The sequence below is a fragment of the Truncatella angustata genome (genome assembly GCF_020726525.1).
Source record: "Truncatella angustata strain MPI-SDFR-AT-0073 chromosome Unknown BKA67scaffold_7, whole genome shotgun sequence".
Taxonomy (NCBI): domain Eukaryota; kingdom Fungi; phylum Ascomycota; class Sordariomycetes; order Amphisphaeriales; family Sporocadaceae; genus Truncatella; species Truncatella angustata.
In genome coordinates, this window is record NW_025763387.1 from 2,836,262 (window position 1) to 2,862,467 (window position 26,206).

A 26,206-nucleotide genomic window follows, 5' to 3' on the forward strand; every position below is an offset into this window, starting at 1 on the left:
CTTAACAAGTCTGTAACTCTATCTCGCGATCCCTGTACAAGGAACTTGCTGGCCGTCTTCCGCGTTTTTCAGTGCACACGAAGTGCAGATAGCCTGCATGGTTGTATACGGACGAAGGAACGACTTGATGCAGCTGTGTCTGGGGTTTGAAATTGAGATTCAGGAACTCATGGCGATATGAAACCGATCCATAGTGTGGTTGCAACTCGGCATTGGCTGGGGCTGGTACACGATGCACCGAGTTGCCTTGGTGGCATCATGTACGATAGACGAAAAATTATGGGCATCAATTGTAGTAATAATTGCACGGGAATTGCGCTGGTACAACTTAAAAAGATATTGTTCCGCTTTGCTCCAAAGGAGCGCGTGCCCACGCGGCAAAAGAGACGCAGAAGCGTCTATGGATCATGTGTGTGCCAAACGATTCCGCCGTGTGTCATGGATCGGAATTGCATGTCTTAGATATGAGGATGCGGGTTCTGGGGTAACTAAGCAACGTCTTCGTCGCCTGTATAATCTAATTCAATCTGGGACGCCTGTTGTCGTGGAGAGCACCATGTTGCGCGTCGTGTTAGAGTTTCGCTTCTGCCAGGAACCCGTTTGCCAACACCTACGTTAGAACTAAAATGCTGAGTCGCCCATTTTCCATATCGAGAGGTCTGATGGTGTTCAACAGGAAGGTGTTGCTACAATACAACCGCTTCATCATCCAACAATTTCGAGAAAGCTGGGCTGAGCTATATTGCAGGGTTGCGCGCTGTACATGGCAGACAGGGATCAATGGGGCTGGGATGCCATCGATAATCAAACAATACTCAATGACAGAGACAAGCTGCCCATGATCGAGGACAGGTATCAAATCCGACCTACATAAATGCGAAGTTGAGGTTCAATGTTGAGCACCAGATCTTTTCCAGAAATTTTCTCAGGGATCCTGACAAGCACCGATCCGTTCGTTATATGCTGTAAGCTGGCAGGTAGCTGGCTCCAACCAGTCCCCGCCTAGGTTAGTCTCGTAGGTAGCATCGGATTTGGCCTGAGGGTCGATTCGACCTGATTCTCGACTCGACTTTTGACAACTCATCTTGCATCAGCGTGTCTGCATCATCGACAGGCCTTCATTCGCTTGCCATTGCCCTCCAGACCTCGATCTTTTTTGGGGGGGTCGTGTATCTGCTTTACCCGGATCCTCGTCTTTGTTAATTGTCTGGGCCTGGCTGCAGCGCAGCATTGTTCGCGTCTCTCATTTCCCATCGCGCTCGTTTATCTGCACTCTCACTGCGAGAGCCTCCGGCGCCTTCTGCACGAGGGCCTCAACGACCCACCATCGTTCATGCATGGGAAGCTTACCAGCCTGCATTTCTCCTTTAAACACTGCACTCTCTAGCTCATGCTTAATAACCCGTCGCGAGTGACCTCCAGTCACACATACGTACCTCATGTTTATGATCCTAAACCTCTTGTGCCTTACCGCTTTACACGTTGTTGTTTTTTCAAGTTCAACGAGCTCAAGCCAAGGCAGTTGATTTCCAGGACTCGATCTCTCACTAAGTAACATCTCCGGACTTTCACGAGCGGCTGCTCCACATAGTCCAATACCAACTTGTAAGATTCAAGCAGCCGGTGGACCTTACACCGCCATTGGATTTCCGGCCTACGAAATCCAGGTCTAAGGGTCCTCCGAGCGTCATTTGCAGCATCAAGGGATCCCAGCTCCACGGCGATCATATATATATTGCAAAACACCTCCGCTGCACGCTTGTCATAGGGAATACTTGACGCCGAAATGCTTCACGATAGGAGACAGCCAACATCACCGTCCTCCTTCACCTCTCCCCAGCCTCTCAATCGTTTCGGCTCCTCGCCCTGACCCACATCTTTCGTTTGCGACAGTTAGGCCACGGTCACCGGCCGTCAATTGGGCCTTTTGGGTTGTGGTGTCTTCGCTGTACCATATTGGTCAGTACTCCTCCAATGATTGCGCGGCTTCAAGCTTAATGCGATTCACTCTGATGAATTCCAGCTAATTGTGAAGACAGCTCTTTGTAATTTGATATCTAATCTTACTCGAAACTCATTCCTGTGACGCAAAGCCTAAGTTTGCTGGCTCTTTCGTCTAGGGCTGCCACTACTCACATCATCACCTGGGCCCCAGGCAACGCTTTCTCGTGCCCGATTGCTTATGTGGCCACACTGAGTCCTCTCTATAAGTCTCAGCAGGGCATGACAGTAGTATAGGTCTCTTCCACAGCAGCTTTCGGGACAGCATATCCTCTCACAACACTCCCCTCGACAACTTCACAACCACCAGCCCACACAAACCCGCAACAGGCCATCATCAGACTCAGTCACCCAATCTCAACTCAAGTATAGTGGAAGCCAATCCCAGGTGTTGGACGACTACAGGTGGCCTAGTGGAGCTGTCAATTAGTATCGTCTCGATTAATATCGCCAGCCTTGCCGCTTTGTAGGATCATTGGGAGCCATCGGCGCACAAGGTACGGTTCTTCCTCGCACTTGCTTTATCTTGGGGCTACAAAATGCCCGCCTTCTATGCAGATGAAGTGCCACCATTGCTGAGTCTTTATGGAGCACTGCTCAATTGCCCCATGTTCACCAGATCGACCAGCATGCATTCTCGGGATACCAGGAGCTCCGGATGACACAGCTGACACTGAAGCAGCAAGCCATTGCGCCGATAGGCCTAGTGCGATCCGATGGCATCTTCTGAGGTCGACCAAAAATTTCTCGGCAAGCTCGCAAGAGCAGTTGAGCCTAGCAATGCCCTGCTTAGCTCGATGCTATACAAAATCCTTGGTCTTTCCATAAATCTTGCAGGCCACTTGGTCAAGGCCCGTAAACACCGGAAATTAGACACGACGCGCATGACCCAGTCGCTCGAATTGTACCTGCACATAATATGGCTCTCTCGAGAGGGTCTTGTGATGCTGGAGCAATATGTTCTCCCGATGGTTGGAGATCACGTTGAGCTGAAAGTGCTTGCGTTCAAGTTGCGAGCATCATTCTATCACATTTTTGTGTTATTTCACAACAGCCCGCCTGTATCAACAATGACCCCGGAGGCACTAGCTGCTGCTGCGGCTGGATATATGTCGGCACGACTCGACAAGGGCAAAGGTGTGGCGAGAGACGATGACATACCTGAGACTGCCAGGTCCTCTTTACAGCCTACTCATGTCCTGGAAGGTGGACCTGTTGGACCACCGCCTGGGTTTGGGCCGGTGCCACCCGAAGCCGTGGCTGCATTTTTGCTTCCAGCAGTGGACTACTTGCCTACAGCGCATAATTATTTCATACAAGCCATTGAACTCGCCGACCAAAATCTTTGGGGGTCGCATTCACTTCGACTTTCTTTGAAAACAGAATACGCAGCCTTTCTTTACGAGTGTGTACACGATGCGGAAGGGAGTCGTAAATTGGCGAAAAAAACCATTTCCGAGGTGTATGAAGCTCAAGAGGGGATGGACGATGACATGTTCGCCGATGCGTGTGAACTTGTTACGGTATTAGGCAAGATGATGAAGCGTGGCTTGGGATCGAGTATCGGATCGCGAAGCCGAGGTCAAAGCCCCGCAATCTTGGTCACGTCGCAAGGTGACAGCATAGCGACAGCTGTTCCTCCCGCGGGCATGCAAAATCCGATCTAAACGACTTGCTATTTTCAAAGCGATATACCCAGTCTTGAATTGGTACATATTTCCGAAGGACCGCTGTCGTACACGCGGGTACAAGAACCACTACGAAGAAAGCGAACTTCATGAAGGTTCGCAAACAATAAAGATCTACCAGTAATTCGAATATTGAGGAGCCTGTAATACTCGGGCTTTCTATAAAATATCCCACCATACTAGCTAATTTGCATAGCTCATCGGAGTTTTTGAAGAAGTTCGGGAGATGCATCTTTGAATTGGTCGAAGATAAGTCATCTTGACCTATATTTCAGGCGATCTTTGTTTGGCCAAAAGCTGGGATACCGCTAGCTTGTATTCTCTCTGTATTCGATGATACCCAGTCATCTTTTCCCCCCAGCATTTCAAGGTGGATCGATATGACTTGGGTGTGACTTTTGTTTAAATTAGCATGATCTGTTGCGTCGCATCAGAAGGGATGCATCGACTATAACTCCTCGAATATTGCATCGCAGACATGATTCTTCGACATCCTGTGTACCAACTTTGACCTATCTAGGCATAATTATATTGTTCACACTTGCTTAGTCCCGCTGCCCCATTCCTTTCACTTGCTCTATGACATCTTGTACTTGATAATCTCACATGATATCATCCTGCCCGTGGCGTTGAAGAACTCTGCCTGCATGCGCTTGTACCTGAGCGCCTCATCCTTAGCCTCGATGACTGCGAGCACCTTGCAATCACCCTCACTCCAGAACGCATCCGCTCTATACGTCTTCTGCTTTGGGTACATCTCGCTCCAGTACTCATGGTACAGGAAACGCTTCTGCTCCTCGCGCTCCGCCTCGTGATCGAACTCGTCCTCCTCCTCCTCCCCCTCTTCCTCTTCTTCCTCCTCCTCTTCCTCCTCCTCTTCTTCCTCTCCCTTCTCCTCCACTTCTTGCTCCGACGACGAGGAAAAAGAGGACGAGGACGAAGAAGCATCGGCTAATTCCGCGAACCGGTGACCATCCTTCTTGGTGATCTTCCCCGCAAGGTTCAGCTTCCCTATCTTGGGAGTGGACGTGGGCTGCTTCTTCTTGCCGTCAGTTTTCATATGCTTCTGTTTGTCGTTGATTTTCGTCTGCGTCTTGCCTCCGCCGCCTCTATCGTGGACAGGTTGCTTGCTCATTTCCAAGTCTCGTATGCGGCTGGCGAATGTCCGAATGCGAAAGACCTCGGATGAGCCATTGCTTGACGTACTGCTGATTGTGTGCTCTGAGGGCGTTGGCTTTGATAGTGATGATTCTGGAGACGATGGGTGTGGCGGGACAGAGCGCTTGAGAGGCGATACCTGATCTGGTCGTGACGGCTGGTTTGACGGCGAGGCGTTTTGCTTGGGCAGAGATGAATGATTAGAAAAGGGCGGCTTCTCACGTGACGGCTTAGCAGGTGATGGCTTGTCAGGGGAAGGGATGTCCTGGCCCTTGCTGCGGACGTCATCGGCCCAGGTCTCGCCGATAGAATCGGTGTCACATCCCGCCGCTTCGATGATCGACTTGATGTATCTGAAGCGCCTCTGAACCAAGGTTTCCTCACGACTGATGGATCTTCCGATCTCGGCCCAGCTCATACCGTCCTTTTTCAGCTTGCAGACGGCGCCATCTTCGTCGGTTGTCCACTGACTGTTGTCCTTTGCGAGATCATAAAAGCACTCCATTACGTTGATTATATCAGTATTAAGTCGCTATGTAGATGATGAAACTTCCGCAGTCCAGTTGATGTCGTGAAACGAAGGTGGGAAGGCGCATGTGGTGTGGTGTGGGATACAGTTGTGGTTGTACTGTCGGGCGGTGGTGGAGTTTGTCGGATTGTAGGCGGTGACGTGTAGAGCTTACAAAGCGTTTTATCTGAGGTCCTGTAGTTGGAAGAATGAAAACGAGAAGGAAGGCTGATTTGATGTGTCAATCGATTAAATTCAGGGCATGAGGAAGCGTTTGCTCCAGAAAACTTGATTGCTGCAGCAACTCCCATCAGTGCAATCATAGTTGCATAGCACGACTGCTCTGCCATAGCAAATCTTTCGTTTCAACAACGGCTGCTTTCTAGTTTTGTTTCTACTTGAATATTGCCACGATTCCAGGCCATTTAGCAGCGGGAGGTTCATTTCTTGGCAATGGCATTGTGGTTGAGGATGAGGATCCAAGCAAATCAAGAGTAAATATTTCACAGTTTGCTCTTCATTCTTGGGCTCCAGCGAGCATATGGGTGGCTCTCTCCAGAGGGTATCAAGTGGTCAACAGCGCCCGTGTGAAGAAGCCCAGGATGCACTTGATCCAGGCTGGTGATGCCACACATGCGCATCGTTGTCTCAAGTTCATCATTCAAGACTGTCATTGTTAGCGCTTGACAATCAGTAAGACAATAAACTTACTGTTAATATAATGTTTGATACCTTCCTGGCCATAGTTCAATGCATACAGGAAGCCTCTACCAATTCCCACAGCTTTGGCACCTAGGCAAAGAGCTTTAAAGATGTCGGTTCCCCGTGATATTCCTCCGTCAACGTAGACTTCTAGCTTGTCGAAGACCTCAGGGCAACACTTTTGCAGCTCGAGAAGAACTAGTATCGTTGCAGGCGACGTGTCCAGACTTCTGCCTCCATGGTTTGAGAGTAAAATACCGTCGACTCCAGCATGCATGGCCATGACAGCATCTGAAGCGGTCTGAACTCCTTTCAAGATCACTGCCAATCCCGGTGCGCATTCACGTATCCATGCAATATCGTCCCATGCTGTAGTCGGGTCGATGAAGCCACCCATGATCCGACCCAAAGCACCACCTTTCTCATCGTTTTGAGCCTGAACACCGGTCATAGGCGACCCAATACTCTCGTCTGCCTTGACCCGTTCATCGGCTTCGCGTTTGCCTGTGACAGGTGCATCCACTGTAAGAAAGATTGCCTTCGCGCCTTGTTCTGTGACATGCTTCAATAATGCCTTGGACTTTTCGCGGTTCTTGTCCATGTAGAGCTGAAAGAACACCGGCACACCCCCTGTCATGCCATTGTCACCCTCCCTGTGAGCGTTCATGATGTCAAGAAATGAATATGAAGCACTTGTCGAGACCATTTGAGGAATCCCCAAACTCTTACATGCACGCCCGATCTCTCTTTCGCCCTGAGGATGGAACATCTTACCCATCGATGTAGCCGAACAGAAAATGGGATAGTGTATCTTGTGTCCTAGCATAGTCGTGGCTCGGTCGACACTTTTGACGTTCGTGAGGATACGAGGACGTAATATGATGTCCCTGTATGTCCCACGATTTCTGTCCTTGGTATAGCAATCCGTTGCCGCTGACGACGCAAAAGCCCACGCCTTTGGCGTAAAGCTCTTCTCTGCAGCTAACTCAAAATCATGAGCGCAAATGAGGCTCTCTAATGGCGGTTTCAGAGTCCCCCCCTTCTTCTGGGGTGAAGCACTTCCTGATAGTGGTGCAGTCCAAGATTTGGTGATCGTGGCTGCGTCAATTCTACCTATATGACATGGAGATGGTAAGGAAGTTTTGATGAGAGATGCCGAGTGAACCTCCGAGTATGCTGCTGTCGCGTCTCGTCCACCATGTTGCAGAAGTATGTTGACGCCGCCTGGATGCTCCGGGGCAAAGGCTGTGACGTCGTAGACCACACTGTCCACGACAACCCACAGATCGTGGAGGGAGGCGTGTTGTGAGATCTCCTCGGCGGAGATAGATCGCTCTTGCATTTTGAATCTTCAGTAGTGATGCAGCGAGCATAACATGAGAATTGAGTTGCGACGAAGTCTTTTAAGAGATTGATGTAGCTTTGACTTTATGTATGGTATAGAATCTCCGTAACAACACACAAGGGTTGGGGATAGGGGAGGATCGCTATAACTTAGCGGATGTTAGTGGTACTACTCGGAGGAAAGAATACCGAGCGGCGAGAATGCCAGTTTTGAGGGGTAAAATTGAAGCAAAATTCGACTCACCAATATAGACAACCTGAAAACTTGTGATTGATTTGTCTACCAGTTGCATATTCCCTAGTCACGCAACCGAAGTATGTCCTAACCTAGTTAACCCAACCAGTTGCGACACCAGAATTTCAAAGTGCACGAAGCGATTGAGTCCTTTTGGGCTTAACCCGCCAACGCCTTTCCAAGCAAACTCTTTGCCCTGTCACTGTGCTGCATCCCCAATGCTAATTCCTGGCCCTTTGGGCTCATCTTGACCCACGTTTTCTTCAGAATACCGATGATCTTCTCTTCATCTATCTCGTCCTTCTTCTCAAAATCGTCAAATTGGTCATCTAGGAACACAAGACAAGCAGTATCCTCGAGAACTTGTGTCTCCTCATTGTTCTTGAGGTTCTCCTTGCGAATCAGTGCCGCGACCCTGTCTATGTCCTCCTCCGGGAGATGAGGGTTAATAGAAGGCGAGCTCAATAGTTCCGCTACCTGCGTCGCAGCCTGTGCCTTTTGCTTAGAACGCCAGGTCAAGTAGCCCAGGCGCGTCATAGGATATGAGCTCCTAGGGATCTCCCATCTGACAGCCAGATCAGCGAGTGCAGAACTTGTGACCATTTGCCATATATCTCACCTCCTGAAATGTTGAGCTCGGATAGCAAGCTGTAGTGATGGCGACGCTTCCGGATATCTTGCCGCTAACCACTTCGTCATTTTTTGTGCATAATGTAGCTCATACGCAATTGTCCCGCTTCCATCTGTGCCGGCGATGGTTTTAGGGTCTTGCGCATGCGCTTCATCGATCAGCCTGAGGCCCGTGGCGTAGTTCTCGGGCAATGCCTTCAGGGACGTCATTCTCAATATAGTTGTGACGAAGATTATGAATTAACATCAACAAGACGCTGTCCGGTTCGCTATATATGCATATAGCAGAGACAACCAATTTGGGCTCTCGCCTGAATGTTTACAGGCGGGTGGTGGGGGCTTACAAAGTCAATTTGCCGATTGGACGCCGCTATTGCGCCTAGACTAGACTAACTACATAGAATGAACTCTATTGTATCCAGATTGAATACTACCAACTTCCACGTAGACTGCCACACAGATTCGGACCGGAAAAGGACGTACTGTAGATATCTCACATCCAGGAAACCCAACATTGTGTATTCAAGTACTAAACGCCAGCTGTCTGCCTTGTATTTGTTTGCAGTGGAAGTAGAAGTGGTGCCAACTTGGACGAACACTTTGTGCAGGGTCCAATTACATCACTTCATCTATTTTCATAGCCAGCTTTTACATTTCGGTCATGTCACCGTAGCTCCCGCCTTCGCAAGCACAACTGCTATGGAGATGGCGCGATTCATAAACGAGGTACCAGTTCATGGGCGCGACGTCAGAACCAACGCCCCGAAGATGACGGAAAAACAAACACGCCGATAAGCCAACAGTGAGCCAGATAAGCACCATCCCATGCGACACGAAAGCTTCAGCTCACTCAGACCGCCAACATCACAAGCAGTCAGAGTTTCAGCTATTAGTAGCTTAACCTTCAAACTAATTCTGCTTTGCTCACGTCCCACTAATGCCTATATTGCACATACCGGCTTTCTTTTCATCTCTTCTAACTTGTTTAACTCTTTCTTGGCTTCGAGAGCTGCGAAATTTCGCTTCATGGCAGCTTCTGTGAACTGTGATCCAGTGACCATGGGGTACTTCTTCGATGGGCCCTGAATCTGGCAGTCTGTGCATGGCTGGTTGAAATATGCCATACTGTACCTCGGGCCGTAGTAGTCGACTTCTGGGTCAGTCGGTGTTTTGACACGGTGGAACGTCGATTTGAATCGGTCGTCACTCCACGACATCAACAGGTCACCACTTCAAGGATGTCAGTGAACGACGCAAGGCTCATGATGTTCACATACTTACATGTTACAGACAATCTCTCCGGCTGTAGGCTCGACTTTTGTCCATGTGTCGCCAAGCCCGAATGCAGTATGGACTTCTCTCCCCGGGCAGATCTCTAATCCACTCTGACCTGGCCTTTGGAAGAGCAATGTCAAGAGATCCCAGTCCGCATGCGCTCCAGCCCGGTAGTAGTTTCTCGGCGTCGGCACTGTCGGATCAACTGGGAAGTAGTGGAGAGCTCTAAGTACTGTCTGTATATTCGGCCTCGAGATGTCGTGCGCTTGGATGAAGTAGTTATCCGGAAAGCCCAGACCTTTGGCGAAGCACACCATGAGCTTCTCCGATACTGTCTGAACCTTGCGCATAAACTCCAGACTCCGATCCCTAAATCCTGGGAGTGTCTCTTCTGGCAGCCACATACCCTCCATCATCTCCCCATACTGCATCTGGTACGACTCTTTTTGATCTGCGACACCGGTGCTGGGGCGAATCTGAGCCGCTTTCTCCCATCCTGTGTTCTTGTGAGAGAAGGGCACCGTGGCTTTCACATCGTCTGGTAGAGAGAAGAAGCGCTCGGCAGCTTCAAATTGTGTCTCGATCTCTTCTGTTGATATGCCATGATTGACCAGCGCGAAGAAACCGTCAGTTTCCGACGCTTCGACGAGCTTGGCCGTAATCTCATCTATCCGCTCGTCAAAGTCATGCAGTGAGATCTTAGGGATGCTGCGATCTGAGTACTTGATGTCTGCCATGGCGTGTAAGGAGTGCGCCTGCGTTGACTTCCGCTGAGATGATCAAGCTTCAAGCAACAATTACAATGTTTGCGAACAACGAAGGCACAGTTGTTAGGGAAAGAGAGATGCAGCTCCAAGATATAATTACTCAACAACCACCGTCAGAGTACTCATTATATAACCCCGCATCCACGTCAAACCCTGTACCAACGGCCACTTCGCCGCTACCAATCGCCTTTCGGGGCGTACCCTTCATGTTTAGAGTTGCAGATTAGACAAGATTATCTGACCAGCTCGGGCTGCTCCGCGGTGGGGAAGCACCTGGCCGCTGGCTGTCAGAGCTATCTTTTGGCACGTTTGCCCGAATCTTATCACCGACGGAGACGGCCGACCGTGTATCAAATATCTTGTCTGATGCAAGTAAGATTGAGACTATTTCATACAATCTGCACCCCAGTTGGCAGAGTAGATTTTTTCCAGGTCTTTCTAAATTAATGGTACTGCGAGATAATCGGCGATTGATCACTCCATTCTTGTAAGGCTATGGGCCTAAAACAAGAAGTACATCAAGGGCGGGGCATGATGCGTGCGCTACGGAGAATTTTGAAGTTGGCTATAAGTTACATTCACTATTAAGTAACCTAACCTAGCTGTCCATTGCGTGCGACCGACTCTATCCCTATCCTAAAAATAGGACAAGGAGTTGCAGGACATTAAAAAATAAGGGCGATGAGGGATAACTTTCAGTCCGCCAGTCTCGCATCGACGGCCAGATTCTCTGAACCCTGCTTCATAACAGAACATGCAGCCTACTTGCGGTCAATGTTAATGTACCCAGTGAAAGCCGAACTTCGATAGAGTCAGTGCTAGTCAGGGCAGAACGTGTGACATAGACTAGTCACTATTCAGGTAGGAGTCCGCCCAGCCTCACTGACAATATCTCACTCCTTTTTTGTCACCAAAATCTCATCCCGCACAACATAACCGCTCTCGCTGCTAACAATGAATTTCCCCTCTGCTTCTGAAATCCTCCTGACGTTGCCGAATTGTCACATCAGGCCGATGAAAGGCCCGAAAGCAGCCTGGTCCGCGATTATAAGCTTGGCGATGCCACGCAGCCGCAGCCAGCCTGGGAGCCACGCGCGGTTAAGGATCAAAGGGTCAAAGGAGCGCTGGATGTGTCAGCAGGTAGCGTTCGCTCTTGGTCTCTTTAAGAAGATGGATGAGGAAATCCCCAGACTGGGTACGGAACCCCTCCGGAGAGACACCAGGCTTGCGATAACTGCAGATCAGGATGTTAAGGGTTATAATTGACGTCAGCCTACGCTTGAATGAACGATGCTTTACCGTTACTAGGGTTCATCCACAACCGTGATGCGGAGGAATATCGCTAGGATGTGAGAATCGCCAATACAAGGCGGTGAGATGTTGCGGACCGTCTAATGACGTCCTTCCTGAGAATGGCTAATCAGAGGATAGGGAGCACCCAAGGGACTTATTCAATCCAACGCCGTGAAATTCGCAAAGGGATGGAGCTTGTTATTATCAACAATTGATTATCATCCTTAACACAACAGATACCGAGGATCGTGTGGTGGTGGCAACGGCTAGAGGAAGCGGCACAGCTGCAATTGATCCCAAGAGCACGTTCCGAGCATATTTGGATATTAGGCTGGTGGTCTTTACCACTCTCAGATACACATGAATAAGTACGTGTTGGCTTCCGCAGACGAACAGCGTAATTTTCCGCAGACGAATAGCGTAATTTTCAATGTTCCGGCACCTACTCATTGCTGGGATATTAAATATGACCCGAAGTTCTTGCCCAGGTCATCTACCCGCTACTTTTTCTAGAAGGGAATAAAATGGCTTGGCGTAAGTGGACACACCCCTGCTTAGCGTCCGCAATCAACATGATTCCTTCAAGCTTGTCCGCAGCTGTAGACTTCGATGCCCGATTACAGTTTTATTACATAACCAAGATCTTGATGTTCATCGCAAACACGCCAATCCAAACTTGGTCAAAACCGGCAGAATAGGTACGTGATTCTCGAGGCCGCTTCCAATGAGCTCATAGCTCACATACGCATCGACAGCTGGGGGATGACTGAGGATGATCATCATTACAACGAGAAGCCTGCGATCCACTCTTTACCAGACAGTATGGATATGAGGCTGATAGCAATATTGCGCACTCGGAACAGACGTGAGCGCATCGGCAAGCTGCGCTGATTCGGGCGACGTGGGCCGGGAAAGTCAACGGGGTTGGAGCATGCCCCTGTTACGGTTCTATTGGTGCAGCGAGATGTAGACATAACTGAGTCTATCCAACAGGCGACACTTTGTTACAGCTTACTCTACTGATGCTTCTGCAGTTGGCAGTGCAAGCACTAGAGCGGTCAGATTCGTTCATACACAACAATTGCTTAAGTTGAAATCATGTGATCGCTGCTCAATCTTCAACTTTCCCCAGGATCTACAAAGGCTGGAACTTCCGCCATAGCGTCTACCGGTAGCAATGACCAGCAATTCTAACCAGATCTAGGTATGCCTTTCGAGATACTTACAGAGTAACAGTATCGATACAATAGCGATGGGGGTCCAATAGAAGAAGGTTTGTGGTTTTATATTATTTGGCGCAGCTCTGAGTTTCGATGAACTACTCTTCAGTTGGAATGAATATCAAGTGGATGAAGCGTGTGAGCGCGCTAACCTCACAGCCTCAGTGCTGTAGAAATAGGTAGTACCACGAGTAGTCTAAAGCGCATGCACATCAGGAATACTTCATGGGTTCTGAAGGTACATGATATTCATTTTCTCTTCGGCGACGTTGTGGGACAATGAAAACTCTGGCGTAGTAGGCTGGTTGATGAGAAAGAGAAGAACATCAGCCAGTCTAGTCCCTGGTGTGGTTACATGGGGCAGATGCGATTGGAAGCTTTTGCAATCACTGAGCAAGCATCAAAACGTGAAAAAGCAATTCAGAAAAAGTTTACTTAGCACAAGACCATTGTGTAACGCCGTGGGAGTCAAAGATGGCAATTAAAACTCAATATAACATCTTGCTTATTCCAATGCACATGTGCAACTTGCAAGGTGTCGCGGATTGAATAATTTAGGTTGTTCAGCCATTTACAATGCAGCACAGACCATGCTGCTAATGACGCGACTCAAGTTCAAGCTTGAGGAAAGCGCGTCCATCATTTCGCTCCAGTAACGTTTGCGCCTTCCTCTGTGCCCAACTTCTTCTCATTTTTTATTTTCTCCAATTCTTATCAACATTCCCAACAAGACCAACTCCATCATTTCTTGTCTGATCACTCGGCAAGGCTTTGACCCATTTTTGTATAATTTATACAAATATCATAGATCACCGAACCTCACCGCAATGGCTCCTAGCCGCACTCGCGCCCGTCCCGCGGGTCGCGAACAGAGAACAACTGCCGCCAAGGATGCACCTATCACCGCAGCCGAGTCCGGTCCAGCCGCTACTGCCGATGGCGAGAAGAAGAGAGGTCGTGGCAGACCTCCCAAGAACGGTGTCAGCAAGGTAGTCAAGCCACCCCCGTCTGGCCGTGGCCGCGGTCGTCCCCCGAAGGATCCTGCCGATAGAGTCACACCCAAGCCCAAGCCTCCCCCGACCGGACGTGGCCGCGGTCGTCCCCCAAAGAACGGCACTGCTGCCACGCCCAAGAAATCTGTTACATCAAAGGCAACTTCCGCCACCAAGTCTGCTCCTGGTAGTGCCAAGGGCCGCCCCGGCAGAAAGCCAAAGAGCGAAAGTGTCGATGTTGCCGAAGACCAGAGCGACGCAGAGGGAGAACAAGATGATGCTCTTGTGGATGAGGCTCCGCTGGAAGATGAAGGTAAGTTCTAACGCTGATGTTTATGCATCTTGTCGTGTGTCAATCGGCGCGTGGCGCGTCACGCCAACGTGGCAGCTCACATTCCCCATAGCTGCTGAAGTCGACGATGGAGAAGAAGCTGATATCGAGGTCGGTGATGCATTAGATGGCGAAGACGTTCCCGTAGCAGATGCTTCAGGTGACGACTTGGAGGAAGACGATGACGCTCCCGAGGTAATGGTTACTGTTCCGCTTTCTACTACTCGTTCTAACCATGGTCCTCCACAGGACGAGTAGGGTGTCGCATCACCGACATACCTGTCAAGATTGTTCGTCGATGCTTTCAGGAGGATAAGCAGCGTTAATAGGAGGGCGTGACTGATTTGTCCGATTGTTCACTGTCGTTCCTATCTGGCCTATGCTGTGAAATCAGTACAGCCAATGTATACATAAAAGCTTGGATCTCCGATGCGCTGTCTGTTCTCCTATTGGTGGAGAGGTCTCGACTATGACTAGAATGTCATAGTTAAGTGTGTGTGTATCAGGTTTTGCCCTGAACACTTTTGACTTTGGCCAGCATGGTAGCCAGCTGTACTATGGGCTCTCCCAAATCCACATTTCTCTGTCAGCTAGGTACCTGCCCTTACGCACGATATAGGTGATTTGTGCCATGTTTATTGGTGCGCGGAGGAAGTATGGGCGCCGCAGCTCATATGGTGTGGAGAATTAAGTCCGCTATAGACCTTCTGTTTTGGCAGCGTGAACTAAGTTATTGGCATTTTGACGTGGATAGCCTATGCTGCTATAGAAAGAATGGTGCAGGCACCGCCTCTTCCCGCACACTGCATCTAGTCTGGCGTTGTGTTTAAATTACGTCTGACATATCAGTTCACGGCTCACTCGTTGCAGTGACAATCTATCGGCCCAAATTTGTATGTTGTCATCTACACGAGGTACTCTGATGTTCATTGGCCTACTCACCCGTCCCAGAAACGATGTCTTTTAAGAAGCCATTACCAACCACAAATCCATCCTTGTCGATTTGTTCGCAGTATGCTGTGGACCTTACAAGGCAACTGCACCGGTAACGCAGAGTGGCTATACGCCGAGTGACTTTCCCTAACAAATATCGATACCATCTTTAAAAGCATAGCTCCAGCCAATGGCAGACACCGAAACAATGACAAGTATGAGGCTATGTGTTCCACCAAGTTTGACACAGACAAGCTCTACTGTCTGGCGGGTGAGCTAGACATTCAAACCTATGCTGACTGACAAGCTGTCCAACCATGGCGAGAGGAGAGAGCCCTGGTCGACCCGGCGCTGTAGACTTTGCCGGAACTTGTTGAGAAATGATTAGGGATTTCCATAACACCATATACTGATAGATTCTCCGAGCTACGCCAGCTGGGTACAACTTTCGAAGCAACGATGTGAATGAACATGTACGACCGCTAGGCAGGAAATCGCAGCAAAATGATGGCGTACTGTCAATACAGACATCAGAAGAGCGACAAAAATACTCATGGAACTTTGGAACGTTCTTCAGCATGACCGAGGGCCTGATGCCCGATCCCTCCAGCAAGGGAGTTTATTCGAAGTTGCAAAGATGGAGGCCAAAACAAGCATGTTAATTGTAGACGACAACCAGAAATACGGAACCCTGGTGGAAATGCCAAGAAGAACCCGTCGAATGTCGACTGTTCCATAAAATTGATAAAAGGTATCTAAAGCTCTAATAGGCGTTTCAGTTATTGCAAGTGAAATATGGTTTTTTTTCTTTGAATTCATTTTCTTCCCACTTTTCTTTCCTTTTCTTTTGATGTTTTTTTCTTTTTGTTCCTTTTTTTTGGGGGGGGGGGGGGGGGGGGGGTTTGCGCAAACCACTATCGTTATTTTATACTTGGCTATTGAAACATGATAATCATTCAAGTTGCCTTATCATGTAATTGTCATGTATTAAGTTATAGTAAACGTTAAAATATAAGCGATGTATATACTAATAACCCTATAGGTCGCAAAGTAATGCCCATATATTGCTAAATATAGTCTAAAGTTTTCATAAACGGTTGCTGACTTGCTACGTCTAAGAAAACTAAGAAACTATTACTATGAATTCAATATAAGTGATAAGCGCTACCGGAACGTTCGCGCCGCGCTGATTTCTACGTGAAGTCACTTCACAACGCGATATCGTTATAGCCAAATCGCACTCGAAGTTGGATAATGCGTGATGATGAAATTTCCAAGCAGGCCAACTGGATGACACTTGAGTCGACTTATTTAATCGCAACCCTTCCACTCCAGAAACGAACAAGTTTGGGCTCACAACTCTGCCACGCTCGGTAGCATCACACATGAGCTTGTGGGGTGGCAACAGCTGAGGCCCGACTTTTTAACGTTTTATTGGGCGGTGTTAAGATCACTCAGGTCGTCCGGTGCTCCATAGCCGCGTCCACCGTTGGGCTCCAGGTACTTGCTGAGAGGCCCAGTGCGCGCTGTCTTTTCAGCATAATCAAGAAACGTGCAGGGACTTCAAGATTGAGCTGATGCTCCAAGTAGCGGACATTAATTACTAGCTTGCTAGAGGGATCAACCGACGTGATATGAGTACTACCACAGCTGAGTTGGTATAGAAACGCCGCACGAATGGCAAGGAAATTTCCCGTAAAGTCGCCCTCGTAGTGATGAATGATAGGAGCTCTTGCACCTTTTGGAATGATATCCATCTTTGCTAATGGATGCCTTCGGACAATGTTTTCAAGGGGCTCTGTATTGAACTACTGAAGGCAGAAGAGGAAATGGAAAGAACAAGTTTTGATTGGATTGCTCTGGCGATGTAGTCATGATGAGAATATGTCACTCAGCTCGTTGCACTGACGTCTCCAGTCCTTAACGCAAGCCGATTTTACTCCTGTTTCCACTTTTCAAATTCTTCCTTCAAGTGCTCCTTTAGCTGCTTGAACTTCTTCCCAAAGTTCTGTCCACAGCGCCAACACTTCAAGTCCTGATTAAGGAACCCAGCACGTCCCGGATGTCTCCTCGGGTCGTTTTTCGCTAAAGGAAAATCCGTCACATCAATGAAGAAGGGCGTGTTGAATGACTCGTAATGTTTTCGGTGCTGCAAACACTCCGAGAACATATCGCGAGATATCACGTGGACATGAAGATCATTCATAGAAGGATGCGCATGAATGCCGACCATAGCTTCCCGTTCCCACTCGCGTCCCTCAGGTAGCTCCTCCTTGTTCCACTCCAGCTCCCCATTCAGCACTGCCTCGCGTACCTTATCCCTTTCGCTGTACTGTCCATAGCGCCGTTGCAGCTCCTTTGCCACCAATTGCTTGAGTTTGAGCGCTTCAGCTTGCACCTTGGCAAGGAAGTCGGTGTCCTCAAAAGCGTCGAAGGGGTGCAAGCGACTGCGCGGAGATCTTGGCAGTAGGAGTGTGTGAACCGAAGACTTAGGATAAAGATCGTTGATGACGACAAAGTCATCATCATAGTAAATGACCCGACTTGGTGGGAATACTGCTGGGTCGTGCGTATACGCTCCTAGACCATCTCGGCCTTTAAATGAAATTGCTAAGCTAGACGACTTTGAAGTAGAGTCTTTTGTGGGTTGTGCAGGAACCTTCGCTTTTGACTTCATAAGTTCTGAGACTGAGCACAAATTTAGTGATGGCGAACTATAGGCGATGAGTGACTTACAGGCATTGCGTTGCGTGGTGGTACTTGACACTCCAGCCTGGCTGGCAGGTGGTGCTGAGGCTTCGCCGGCGATTTCCTTGTTTGTAATGGCATCTTCGGAATCCGAATCTGTAAGAGACATCTTGAATAGTGAAATCAAGTAAGATCCTAGCGCGATCGGACTATGCGCTTCCGGCTATCTGTTGCTCAAGACTGCAAGACGAGATGATGAAGTCATATTCTACGCGAACGCAAGCTTGTGCCAGTAGTGATGCAGCAACTAACCGAACCTTAGTCGACACCCAAAAAGACCAAGCACTGTACTGTTGAGGTAGGAATTCAACCACTAAAGGCGGCACTAGCGCGCACCAGAAACACAGTGTTCACCTGTTACACTGACGGTGCTGTCGAGTGGAGAAATTGTACCAGAAGGGATTTCAACCTCACATAAAGCGTTGCCTTCGCAACCAATCCTCGGCCAACGTTGTTTATGAGCAGCTCGTGTCATGACCTGATTGCGAAAATCTTTTTGGCAGTAGCCAATCCAGCACAAAATGGCTAAGAAAGGGAAAGAGAAGGCTCCTGCTCCAACGCCCCCCGCAGCTGGAGTTTCTGGGGCTAAGGCGAAGAAACCTGTGAAGCAGAGTGCGCCACCAAAGGAGGACGACTTCATCGTTTTTACAAATTCAGACAAGGAACCCAAACCCAGGAGAAGCCAGAATGCAGGCGGATCAGGTAAGAACGGACTCGCTGAGGTAGCGCCAGAGGCATCAGGACCTCCAAAGCCTACGGCGAAGCAAATTGTTGGCGGAGCCAGTTGGACAGGGAAGCTTCCAGTCAACCTGTTGTCTGAGCACTGCCAACGACAGAAGTGGGAGAAGCCTAGTTATGACAACGTAAGTGATTCTTTGGTACCGCACCCTTACTTTTATTAACGCAAAGGCAGATGCACAAAAATGCCGAGGGCTATTCTTGCTTTGTAACGCTCAGCGCAAAGCATTCAAAGACGCACGAGATGCAGACGTTGCCATCCTTCAAGATACCTGCTTCTCACAAGCACTTGATCACGAAACCCACGGCTTTAGAAGCAAGGCATGCAGCCGCCACATATGCTCTGTTTCGTGTATGTAGCATGAAGAACATACATACCACGTTGCCACCAGATTACAGATCTCTTTGGAAAGAGTTCGAGGCCCTTAAAAGGGAGGACGCCAGGAATGGTCTTGGGTGGCAGTATGACGCAGATCCATTTGCTACTATGAAGGAGAGAGAAGACGCGAAAGTCACAGCGGAGAAGAAGCGTAAAGAGCAAGACGCTATCAAGGAGAAGGCCAAGAACATGCCTGGCGCTGCTGGTTTGGTGCTTCGAAGTAATGCTGCCAGTTCCGGAGGTGGTGGCTCTAATCCCATGAAAGGTTGGACGACAGTACCGAAGATCGAGATGGGCCGGAAGACACGCTCTCAACTCGAGGACCTTTTGCGGCGCGAGGTCATCTGGAATCCACATGGTGTTCAAATGTCAACACCTCAGAAGGATGCTATCATCAAGGAGTTCACAGCTTCAGGCTTCAGAAAGAGTCATGCTGAGGAAGCAGTCGATGAGTGTAAGGATCGTGAAGAGACTTTAGAGTGGCTGCTCATCCACGTCCCGGAGGACGACTTACCAAAATGGGCGCTCCCAGAGAGCTACAGTGCTGGTGTTTCCATCGCTGCGACATCAGACCTTAAGCGAGAGGCTGCGATCAAGCGGCTGTCACAATCAGGCTATTCCGTCGAGCTTTGTAGAAAAGTCTACGATGAGAAGGGCGCCGACGAAGGGCTGACCGCAGGTGCTCTCCAGGAAATCCTGCTGTCTAGTGGCGACGGCACGACTGCAACTGATGTAGCAGAAGAACCACTGATCCTTGGGACTCCTGAGGAATGCTGGGCTGAGGAGATGGAAAGCTTGGAAGCTGTTTTCGGTGAACATTACAAGCGCCTTTCTGACGCCATCTGTCAAATTCGCATTGAGTCTGTCATGAATGGGCCTAAAAAAGACATTGAAACTTATGCGCAGATTCAACGGTCTCCTGAATACCCTAAGGATGTCATCGTTTCAGTGGTTTCAGATTTACCATCCTATATCAAGCTAAGCATCGTCAAAAGAACGCTCGCCTACATGAACGACTCACTTGGGGAGGAACCAATGAAGATCTACTTCCTAGTAGATTGGCTCCAGCAGAATATCAACGGCATAATTCAACGGCCTGGAAAGCTTAGAGACATTTCAGGTGTTATATCCACGGCATCTGAGATCCGGAGTGTCGTTGGGAAGATGAAGAAGTCAAGTAGACACCCGGCGCCCCTGAAATGGATCGTTGATACTCGCAACAAGGATGAATGGCTATCAAGGCAAGAAGAGCCTTCTTTGAAACAGATGATAGCACAGCGTCAGAAACTTCCAGCATGGCAGGTCAGGGACAAAATTGTGCAGACCGTCACACAAAATCAAGTGACAATCATCGCAGGAGAAACGGGTTCTGGAAAGTCCACCCAGTCTGTTCAGTTCATATTAGATGACCTTTATGCCAGAGGTTTTGGCAGAGCTGCCAACATCGTCTGCACACAACCTCGTCGAATCTCGGCTCTGGGTCTAGCTGATCGTGTTAGCGACGAGCGTTGCGTACAGGTTGGCAAAGAGGTCGGTTACTCCATCCGAGGAGAGAACAAAGTTAGCAACCAAACGAAGATCACATTCGTTACTACAGGTGTTCTACTACGGAGACTACAGACATCAGGTGGTCGAACTGAGGACGTTGTTGCATCCTTGGCTGACGTCAGTCATGTAGTTATTGACGAAGTCCACGAGCGCAGTTTGGATACAGACTTTCTTCTGAGCATCATTCGAGACGTACTAAAACGAAGGAAAGACTTGAAGTTGGTTCTCATGAGTGCTACATTGGATGCTGCGACCTTCAGGAACTATTTCACTTCAGAAGGATTACAGGTTGGCCTGGTTGAGATCGCTGGTAGAACATATCCGGTCGAAGACTATTATCTGGACGACATCATTCGAATGACAAATTTCACTATCAGCAAAGATCGGTACTATGATCACGTGGAAGATGATGACAAAGCAGCAGCTCAAGACCCTATCAACAAAATCATACAAAAATTAGGCTCGAGAATCAACTACCAACTGCTCGTCGAAACAGCTAAAGGTATTGATGGACATCTGGAAGAGAGCGGCAAGGAGGGCGGCATCCTTATTTTCCTTCCTGGTGTTATGGAGATCAATCGAACCGTCAAGGAACTCCAGACCGTCTCATCTCTGCACGTCTTACCACTACATGCGTCTCTCGATACTCGAGACCAGAAGCGAGTCTTCGCCAAACCACCCCCCGGCAAGCGAAAGGTCGTGGTTGCAACTAACGTAGCCGAGACATCAATCACCATTGACGATATTGTTGCCGTCATCGACACAGGCAAAGTCAAGGAAACCAGCTACGACCCGCAGAACAATATGCGCAAGCTTGAAGAGAATTGGGCATCACGCGCAGCATGTAAACAGCGCCGAGGACGTGCAGGTAGAGTCCAGGCTGGTAATTGCTACAAGCTCTTTACGCGCAAAACCGAAGAGCAGCATATGGCGGAAAGACCAGATCCTGAAATTCGCCGTGTACCACTTGAGCAGCTTTGTTTGTCAGTTCGCGCCATGGGAACTCGTGATGTTGCTGGGTTCCTTGGAAGGACCCCGACCCCTCCTGAGTCCACAGCTGTAGAGGGGGCGATCCAGATTCTGCAGCGGATGGGTGCTCTTGATGGAGACGAGCTGACTGCACTTGGTCAACAACTAGCCATGATCCCCGCTGATTTGCGTTGCGGCAAGCTCATGGTGTTTGGTGCCATTTTTGGATGCTTGGAGGAATCGATCCTGATCGCCGCAATTCTTAGTACAAAGAGTCCTTTCCTTTCCCCGCCGGACAAGAGAGATGCTGCCAGAGAAACACGGAAGAGATTTTCGAATGGTGATGGCGACCTGTTGACGGACCTTCGCGCTGTGAAGGAGTGGAACTCAATGGTCGAGGACAGGGTGCCTCAGCGACAAATACGCAACTTCTGCGACGACAACTTTCTCTCGTATCAGACTCTTTCTGATATAGCCACCACGAGAACGCAGTACTATTCAGCCTTGACTGAGATTGGTATTGTTTCGCCTTCCGCCCTTTATGACTCGCGCCGGTCAAGCCATAGCACAGCGTCTACATCTATCGTGCGGGCGCTCACCGCGGCTGCTTTTACGCCTCAGATCGCGCGCATACAATTGCCCGATAAGAAGTTTGCTGCATCAGTCACTGGTGCTGTAGAGATTGACCCTGAAGCTAAGACTATCAAGTATTTCACGCAAGAGAACGGGAGAGTATTCATCCATCCAAGCAGCATGTTGTTTGACAGTCAAGGCTTCTCTGGTAATGCGGCCTTCGTATCCTACTTCAATATGATGGCAACAAGCAAAATATTCATCAGGGATCTGACTCGTAAGTTCTCATATTATTTCTCCCTTGCATTTCAATATTAACTCTGTGCTCTTCAGCTTTTAATGCTTTCACACTGCTGTTGTTTTCTGGAGCCATTGAGCTGGATACTATGGGCCGAGGACTTCTTGTTGATGGATGGCTACGGTAAGTGAAACATTGTCGTTGTCTCCAGAATGTTACTGACAATTCAACAGACTTCGTGGATGGGCTCGGATTGGAGTTTTGGTCTCTAGGCTCAGGGGTATGGTAGACAACATCATTGCACTAAAAGTCAACGATCCGCAAGCCGATGTACAAGAGAGCGAGGTTATCAAGTTGGTAACGAAACTTATCGAATTAGATGGTCTAGACGCATAGACGCGAGTATGAGACAAACACATTCCTATGCCATATCTCAGTGTTCCATAAAGTCTCCTCTGGAATTGGCAACACTAATATGACATGATGCTCATAGCCCACCAGCTCTTACCCTGTCACAGTTCTTATACGTGCATATATGGCTGCTGTCATTAAAACTAATCATTGCCCCACGACGTTATTTAAAAGTTGGAGTTTGGCATAACAGCTACGGAGTCATGTTGGAAGTCCGGCCATATAACCCACTTTCCGTGCAAATAATCCCACGTCTCCTCCAAGGGAGCCGCCAATCATCTGTGGTCAAAAATCACCAGTCTGCAACCGTCTCATGTCGTTCAGACGATCACCCCTGAGTCACCATCAGTTTCGCTCATGCCTTCTTGCACAGATCGAAAATGACATCCTCGGAATAACTTCTGCCTCTGAGCCTGCACCTTCTCGCACGGGAGCGAGCATGCCCCGCTGGGGGAGACAATCTGGTACTCAGCGATGATCGCAGCCTCACTTCCCTCCTCGGCATTCTTGATTGTCTCGATCAATTTGTACAGCGATCGATACTCGGTCTCAAATTCACCACCATATTTGCGCTTGACCATATCAGCAACATCATTCCAGCGCGTCTTTTCGCCTGACATATATGTATAGGTATCCCATTCCGACGCATTGACCAGGACAGCAAGTCCCTTTGCGAAGTCGCGGGCCCATGTGACATCCACCAGCTCCTTCCCAGTTCCCGGGATCACGAATTTGCGTGCAGCAAGGTCGACAGGAAAAGCCTCGCCGACATCTTTCAGATAGCGATTTTTCGCGGGCACGATATAGTCAATCAACCAACCAACAGAAACTAGTGTCCATTCGATGATGCGCTGGTTTCTAAGCACTTCCCGGATCGGCTCCCTCGATCGCCAGTAGAACCCAGGTTGATCAGGAAAGTCCTCCAGATTCACGCCGTACTCGGAAGGAATGAATCGTTTGCATTTTGGACTCTGCTGACATGCTTTGATGAGCGTGCGGTGAATTTTGATATAAGTTGATGCGTCGTAGGTTAGAATAAGCGAGATGAGGACGTCGCAATCCGACAGCGGTGCCCTGAGGGAGTCTTCGCTATAGTCTGTAACAGCTTGAGTGACACCAGGCCGCTCAAGTTGAGGTTTGTGGCTCCGTGTTAGAATTACTAGTTCGTGGCCGGCTTTGGTGAACTCTTCGCAAACATAGCGAGCCGTGTCGCCGGACCCAGCGATTGCTACGCGCACCATCCTGCTCGTGTGATTGATACTATATATCTAATTCGGTAGATAGGATACGGGTTATTATATAGTGATTTTATATATTACACGTCGGCCGAGTAGTCATTCTATTTAGGATGCCAAGAATTGTTTTCTAAGCCGGCGGCCGCGGAGCTCACATCAACGTCCAATGACGGCTCCCGCGGCCAAAATACAACCCAAGATTACTAAAAAGCACATTAAAAACCCAATATTCCCCACCAATGAAACAACCAATGAATACTGATTTCAACTGAAATCGTGGAGTCACGTGCGCAATGTTCATCATGTCACTCCCAGAATCTAGGACTAGTTAATGCGTGAAGTGGCTGATGACAGAGCTGCTGACAAAGCAAATAAATCAAATTGAATGTGACGATTATACTATCGGGTTGCACAACTACAAATAATATAATGCAAGGGGGTTTATGCTAACAAGATATGCTAGCCACGAATAGAAGACTATAGAGATAGACCTTCAAGAATATACTGAGCAAAGAGATTCACAAGTGTAGTCGTCAAAGCGTGAGCTTCACCTATGGGTAAGATAGATGCTTAGATTGATCACTGAAGTAATGACTGTCTATGTAGAGTAGGAAACCCAATCCTTATTATATCCATTCATTCCTTCACTGATATTCCGTGGAGCGCTGGGAGCGCGGCGCCTTCATCGCTCCTAGAGTCGCATGAAGCGCCATCCCCTGTGTCGCTCCTACGTCACGTGACCCAGAGTCCTGTGCTGTCTTTTGTCCAATAGAATCTCAGCAGTGGTGACCGGCTGCCCCATGCTTCCTTTCTCCACTTCAGGCCTGGTTCCTGGCCTTCGTTCGTAACATTGAAGCTCTTGATGTTTTTGATTTACGCTAATATCGCAAATTGGTCAAGTTTATTTATTTGTATACACACTTTATAAACCAAACCGGAATAAAGCTCCGGGCCAATTAAAGACCTTCTTACGGTCTAACTATTGTTCCGTTCCGAGAATCCGCCACGTTAATACGCTTCTAACCAATGCTAGACTAGATTAACGAGCCGTCGCTAAAGCAGTACGAATTCGTACGTACACAATGTAAGTGAAGTAACTTAGGTTAGTCATGACTAATAGTGAACAAACCGATAATAACGTCTTTAAGCACTTGCTTTTTGGCAGTCTTATACCCTTTATATAGACCATCTTTATTATATAAAGCTTTTTTCCTTAATTATGTTGTTATAGTTATGATTAATAAGTGTTGTTTACCAAATGGTAAGCAAATCCGACTTATTATCATGGGGGGTTTTTTTTATTATATTAAAGTAGGTTATGGGCTAATTAGAAGGCTAGCTTTGGTGAAAAATTGTTGTATTATAACGCAGATTATCGTTCCCTTTGTAGTAAACAAAACACCAAAAGTCATCACTATTCGTAAAACCATCTAGTCTAATACAAACAGTTCACGGGAATCGTTACGGCAAAGCGCAGCTTCCTATATACTTTTCATCTATATCGGGTTACTTTTCATCACCGAAACGGCTATTAATCTACAAATCGGTCCTGTTAAACGATGTATTTATAAACTTGGCTGAGCCGGATGATTTGCCCAGTTCACGCCAATTTATGATAAATCTGATAAATCTGATTTGATTTGGCAGCAGCTCTGGCTGATGTTAGGCTGAACACTTCATCAGCACTGCACCATGGATATCAGTCATTAGATACACCAATTCGACCGATATATCCCCATAACGTAAGCTGTTGGACGATATCTTAGTTCTACACATACCATAGACCAATACAAAGCACTATGGAGTCAAGCCCCACAGTGACACTTTGAGGTAGCCTTGGCGAAGACCACACATTCCGTTGCGACAATGAATGCATTCGATGTGCATTTTGAGCATTTAGATATGGAAACGGAATATCTGATACCTATCTACCCAGGAAGACAGAGAGGTCCCGACCTTCCCCAATCAGCATAGATCTGGACTTTTATTGTCTAGGAGTGATACATTCTTGCACACAAGACATCGGCTTTACGTAGAAGAGGCCAACACGCGGGGAAAAAGTAGCGCTACTCAGGAATATCATTGACTGTATTTCTCTCTAAACCGGATCTCTACCACTTATCATGCAGCTGCTCCGTCGGCTGGATCCTACGTTAGGCATGTGGATTGGTTCATGTGGACACAACTATCTTGGGGCCAGTGTAGTTTGCGGTGGCGACTTTTGCATCGCCCGAGTTATGTCAGGTTCAAGCTGTGCTCGTAAACAGTGGATAGAATCCTACTCGGTCAT

At 48.4% G+C, this 26,206-nt stretch overlaps 10 protein-coding genes across 10 annotated transcripts; 3 read left to right on the forward strand and 7 right to left on the reverse strand.

The window, feature by feature from the left end:
* Positions 1-2,717: 2,717 nt before the first annotated feature.
* On the forward strand, positions 2,718-3,563 carry BKA67DRAFT_491724 (14-3-3 domain-containing protein; the record flags this gene model as incomplete). The annotated part of the gene is made up of 1 exon (XM_046096990.1): positions 2,718-3,563. A coding segment is annotated over one exon (846 nt), but the record flags the coding sequence as incomplete, so codon positions are not given.
* Positions 3,564-4,245: 682 nt separating this feature from the next.
* BKA67DRAFT_576912 (uncharacterized protein) lies at positions 4,246-4,596 on the reverse strand. Its single transcript, XM_046103602.1, has one exon. The coding sequence runs from the start codon at positions 4,444-4,446 to the stop codon at positions 4,267-4,269; it is 180 nt and encodes a 59-aa protein (XP_045955656.1). The 5' UTR covers positions 4,447-4,596; the 3' UTR covers positions 4,246-4,266.
* A 1,262-nt stretch (positions 4,597-5,858) lies between these two features.
* Positions 5,859-7,399, reverse strand: BKA67DRAFT_539144 (FMN-dependent dehydrogenase-domain-containing protein; the record flags this gene model as incomplete). The annotated part of the gene is made up of 2 exons (XM_046100584.1): positions 5,859-6,022; positions 6,067-7,399. The coding sequence occupies 2 exons, from the start codon at positions 7,397-7,399 to the stop codon at positions 5,859-5,861; spliced, it is 1,497 nt and encodes a 498-aa protein (XP_045955657.1).
* A 150-nt stretch (positions 7,400-7,549) lies between these two features.
* BKA67DRAFT_382327 (uncharacterized protein) lies at positions 7,550-8,570 on the reverse strand. Its single transcript, XM_046096559.1, has 3 exons — positions 8,256-8,570; positions 7,646-8,201; position 7,550 (listed from the first exon to the last, which is right to left on the reverse strand). The coding sequence occupies exons 1-2, from the start codon at positions 8,474-8,476 to the stop codon at positions 7,796-7,798; spliced, it is 627 nt and encodes a 208-aa protein (XP_045955658.1). The 5' UTR covers positions 8,477-8,570; the 3' UTR covers position 7,550; positions 7,646-7,795.
* Positions 8,571-9,207: 637 nt separating this feature from the next.
* On the reverse strand, positions 9,208-10,278 carry BKA67DRAFT_662069 (uncharacterized protein; the record flags this gene model as incomplete). Its single annotated transcript, XM_046107933.1, has 2 exons — positions 9,208-9,496; positions 9,548-10,278. 2 exons carry the CDS (start codon positions 10,276-10,278, stop codon positions 9,208-9,210), a joined length of 1,020 nt encoding a protein of 339 aa, XP_045955659.1.
* A 3,199-nt stretch (positions 10,279-13,477) lies between these two features.
* BKA67DRAFT_382399 (uncharacterized protein) lies at positions 13,478-14,642 on the forward strand. The gene is made up of 3 exons (XM_046096560.1): positions 13,478-14,126; positions 14,272-14,339; positions 14,403-14,642. The coding sequence occupies exons 1-3, from the start codon at positions 13,649-13,651 to the stop codon at positions 14,481-14,483; spliced, it is 627 nt and encodes a 208-aa protein (XP_045955660.1). The 5' UTR covers positions 13,478-13,648; the 3' UTR covers positions 14,484-14,642.
* A 1,889-nt stretch (positions 14,643-16,531) lies between these two features.
* On the reverse strand, positions 16,532-16,834 carry BKA67DRAFT_539148 (uncharacterized protein; the record flags this gene model as incomplete). Its single annotated transcript, XM_046100585.1, has 1 exon — positions 16,532-16,834. One exon carries the CDS (start codon positions 16,832-16,834, stop codon positions 16,532-16,534), a length of 303 nt encoding a protein of 100 aa, XP_045955661.1.
* A 179-nt stretch (positions 16,835-17,013) lies between these two features.
* BKA67DRAFT_539149 (HIT domain-containing protein) lies at positions 17,014-17,934 on the reverse strand (the record flags this gene model as incomplete). Its single annotated transcript, XM_046100586.1, has 2 exons — positions 17,014-17,765; positions 17,814-17,934. 2 exons carry the CDS (start codon positions 17,932-17,934, stop codon positions 17,014-17,016), a joined length of 873 nt encoding a protein of 290 aa, XP_045955662.1.
* A 412-nt stretch (positions 17,935-18,346) lies between these two features.
* Positions 18,347-22,666, forward strand: BKA67DRAFT_662073 (P-loop containing nucleoside triphosphate hydrolase protein; the record flags this gene model as incomplete). Its single annotated transcript, XM_046107934.1, has 4 exons — positions 18,347-18,688; positions 18,739-22,309; positions 22,366-22,453; positions 22,504-22,666. The coding sequence occupies 4 exons, from the start codon at positions 18,347-18,349 to the stop codon at positions 22,664-22,666; spliced, it is 4,164 nt and encodes a 1,387-aa protein (XP_045955663.1).
* Positions 22,667-23,001: 335 nt separating this feature from the next.
* BKA67DRAFT_522654 (uncharacterized protein) lies at positions 23,002-23,922 on the reverse strand (the record flags this gene model as incomplete). The annotated part of the gene is made up of 1 exon (XM_046098392.1): positions 23,002-23,922. The coding sequence occupies one exon, from the start codon at positions 23,920-23,922 to the stop codon at positions 23,002-23,004; it is 921 nt and encodes a 306-aa protein (XP_045955664.1).
* Between the last annotated feature and the right edge of the window lie 2,284 nt (positions 23,923-26,206).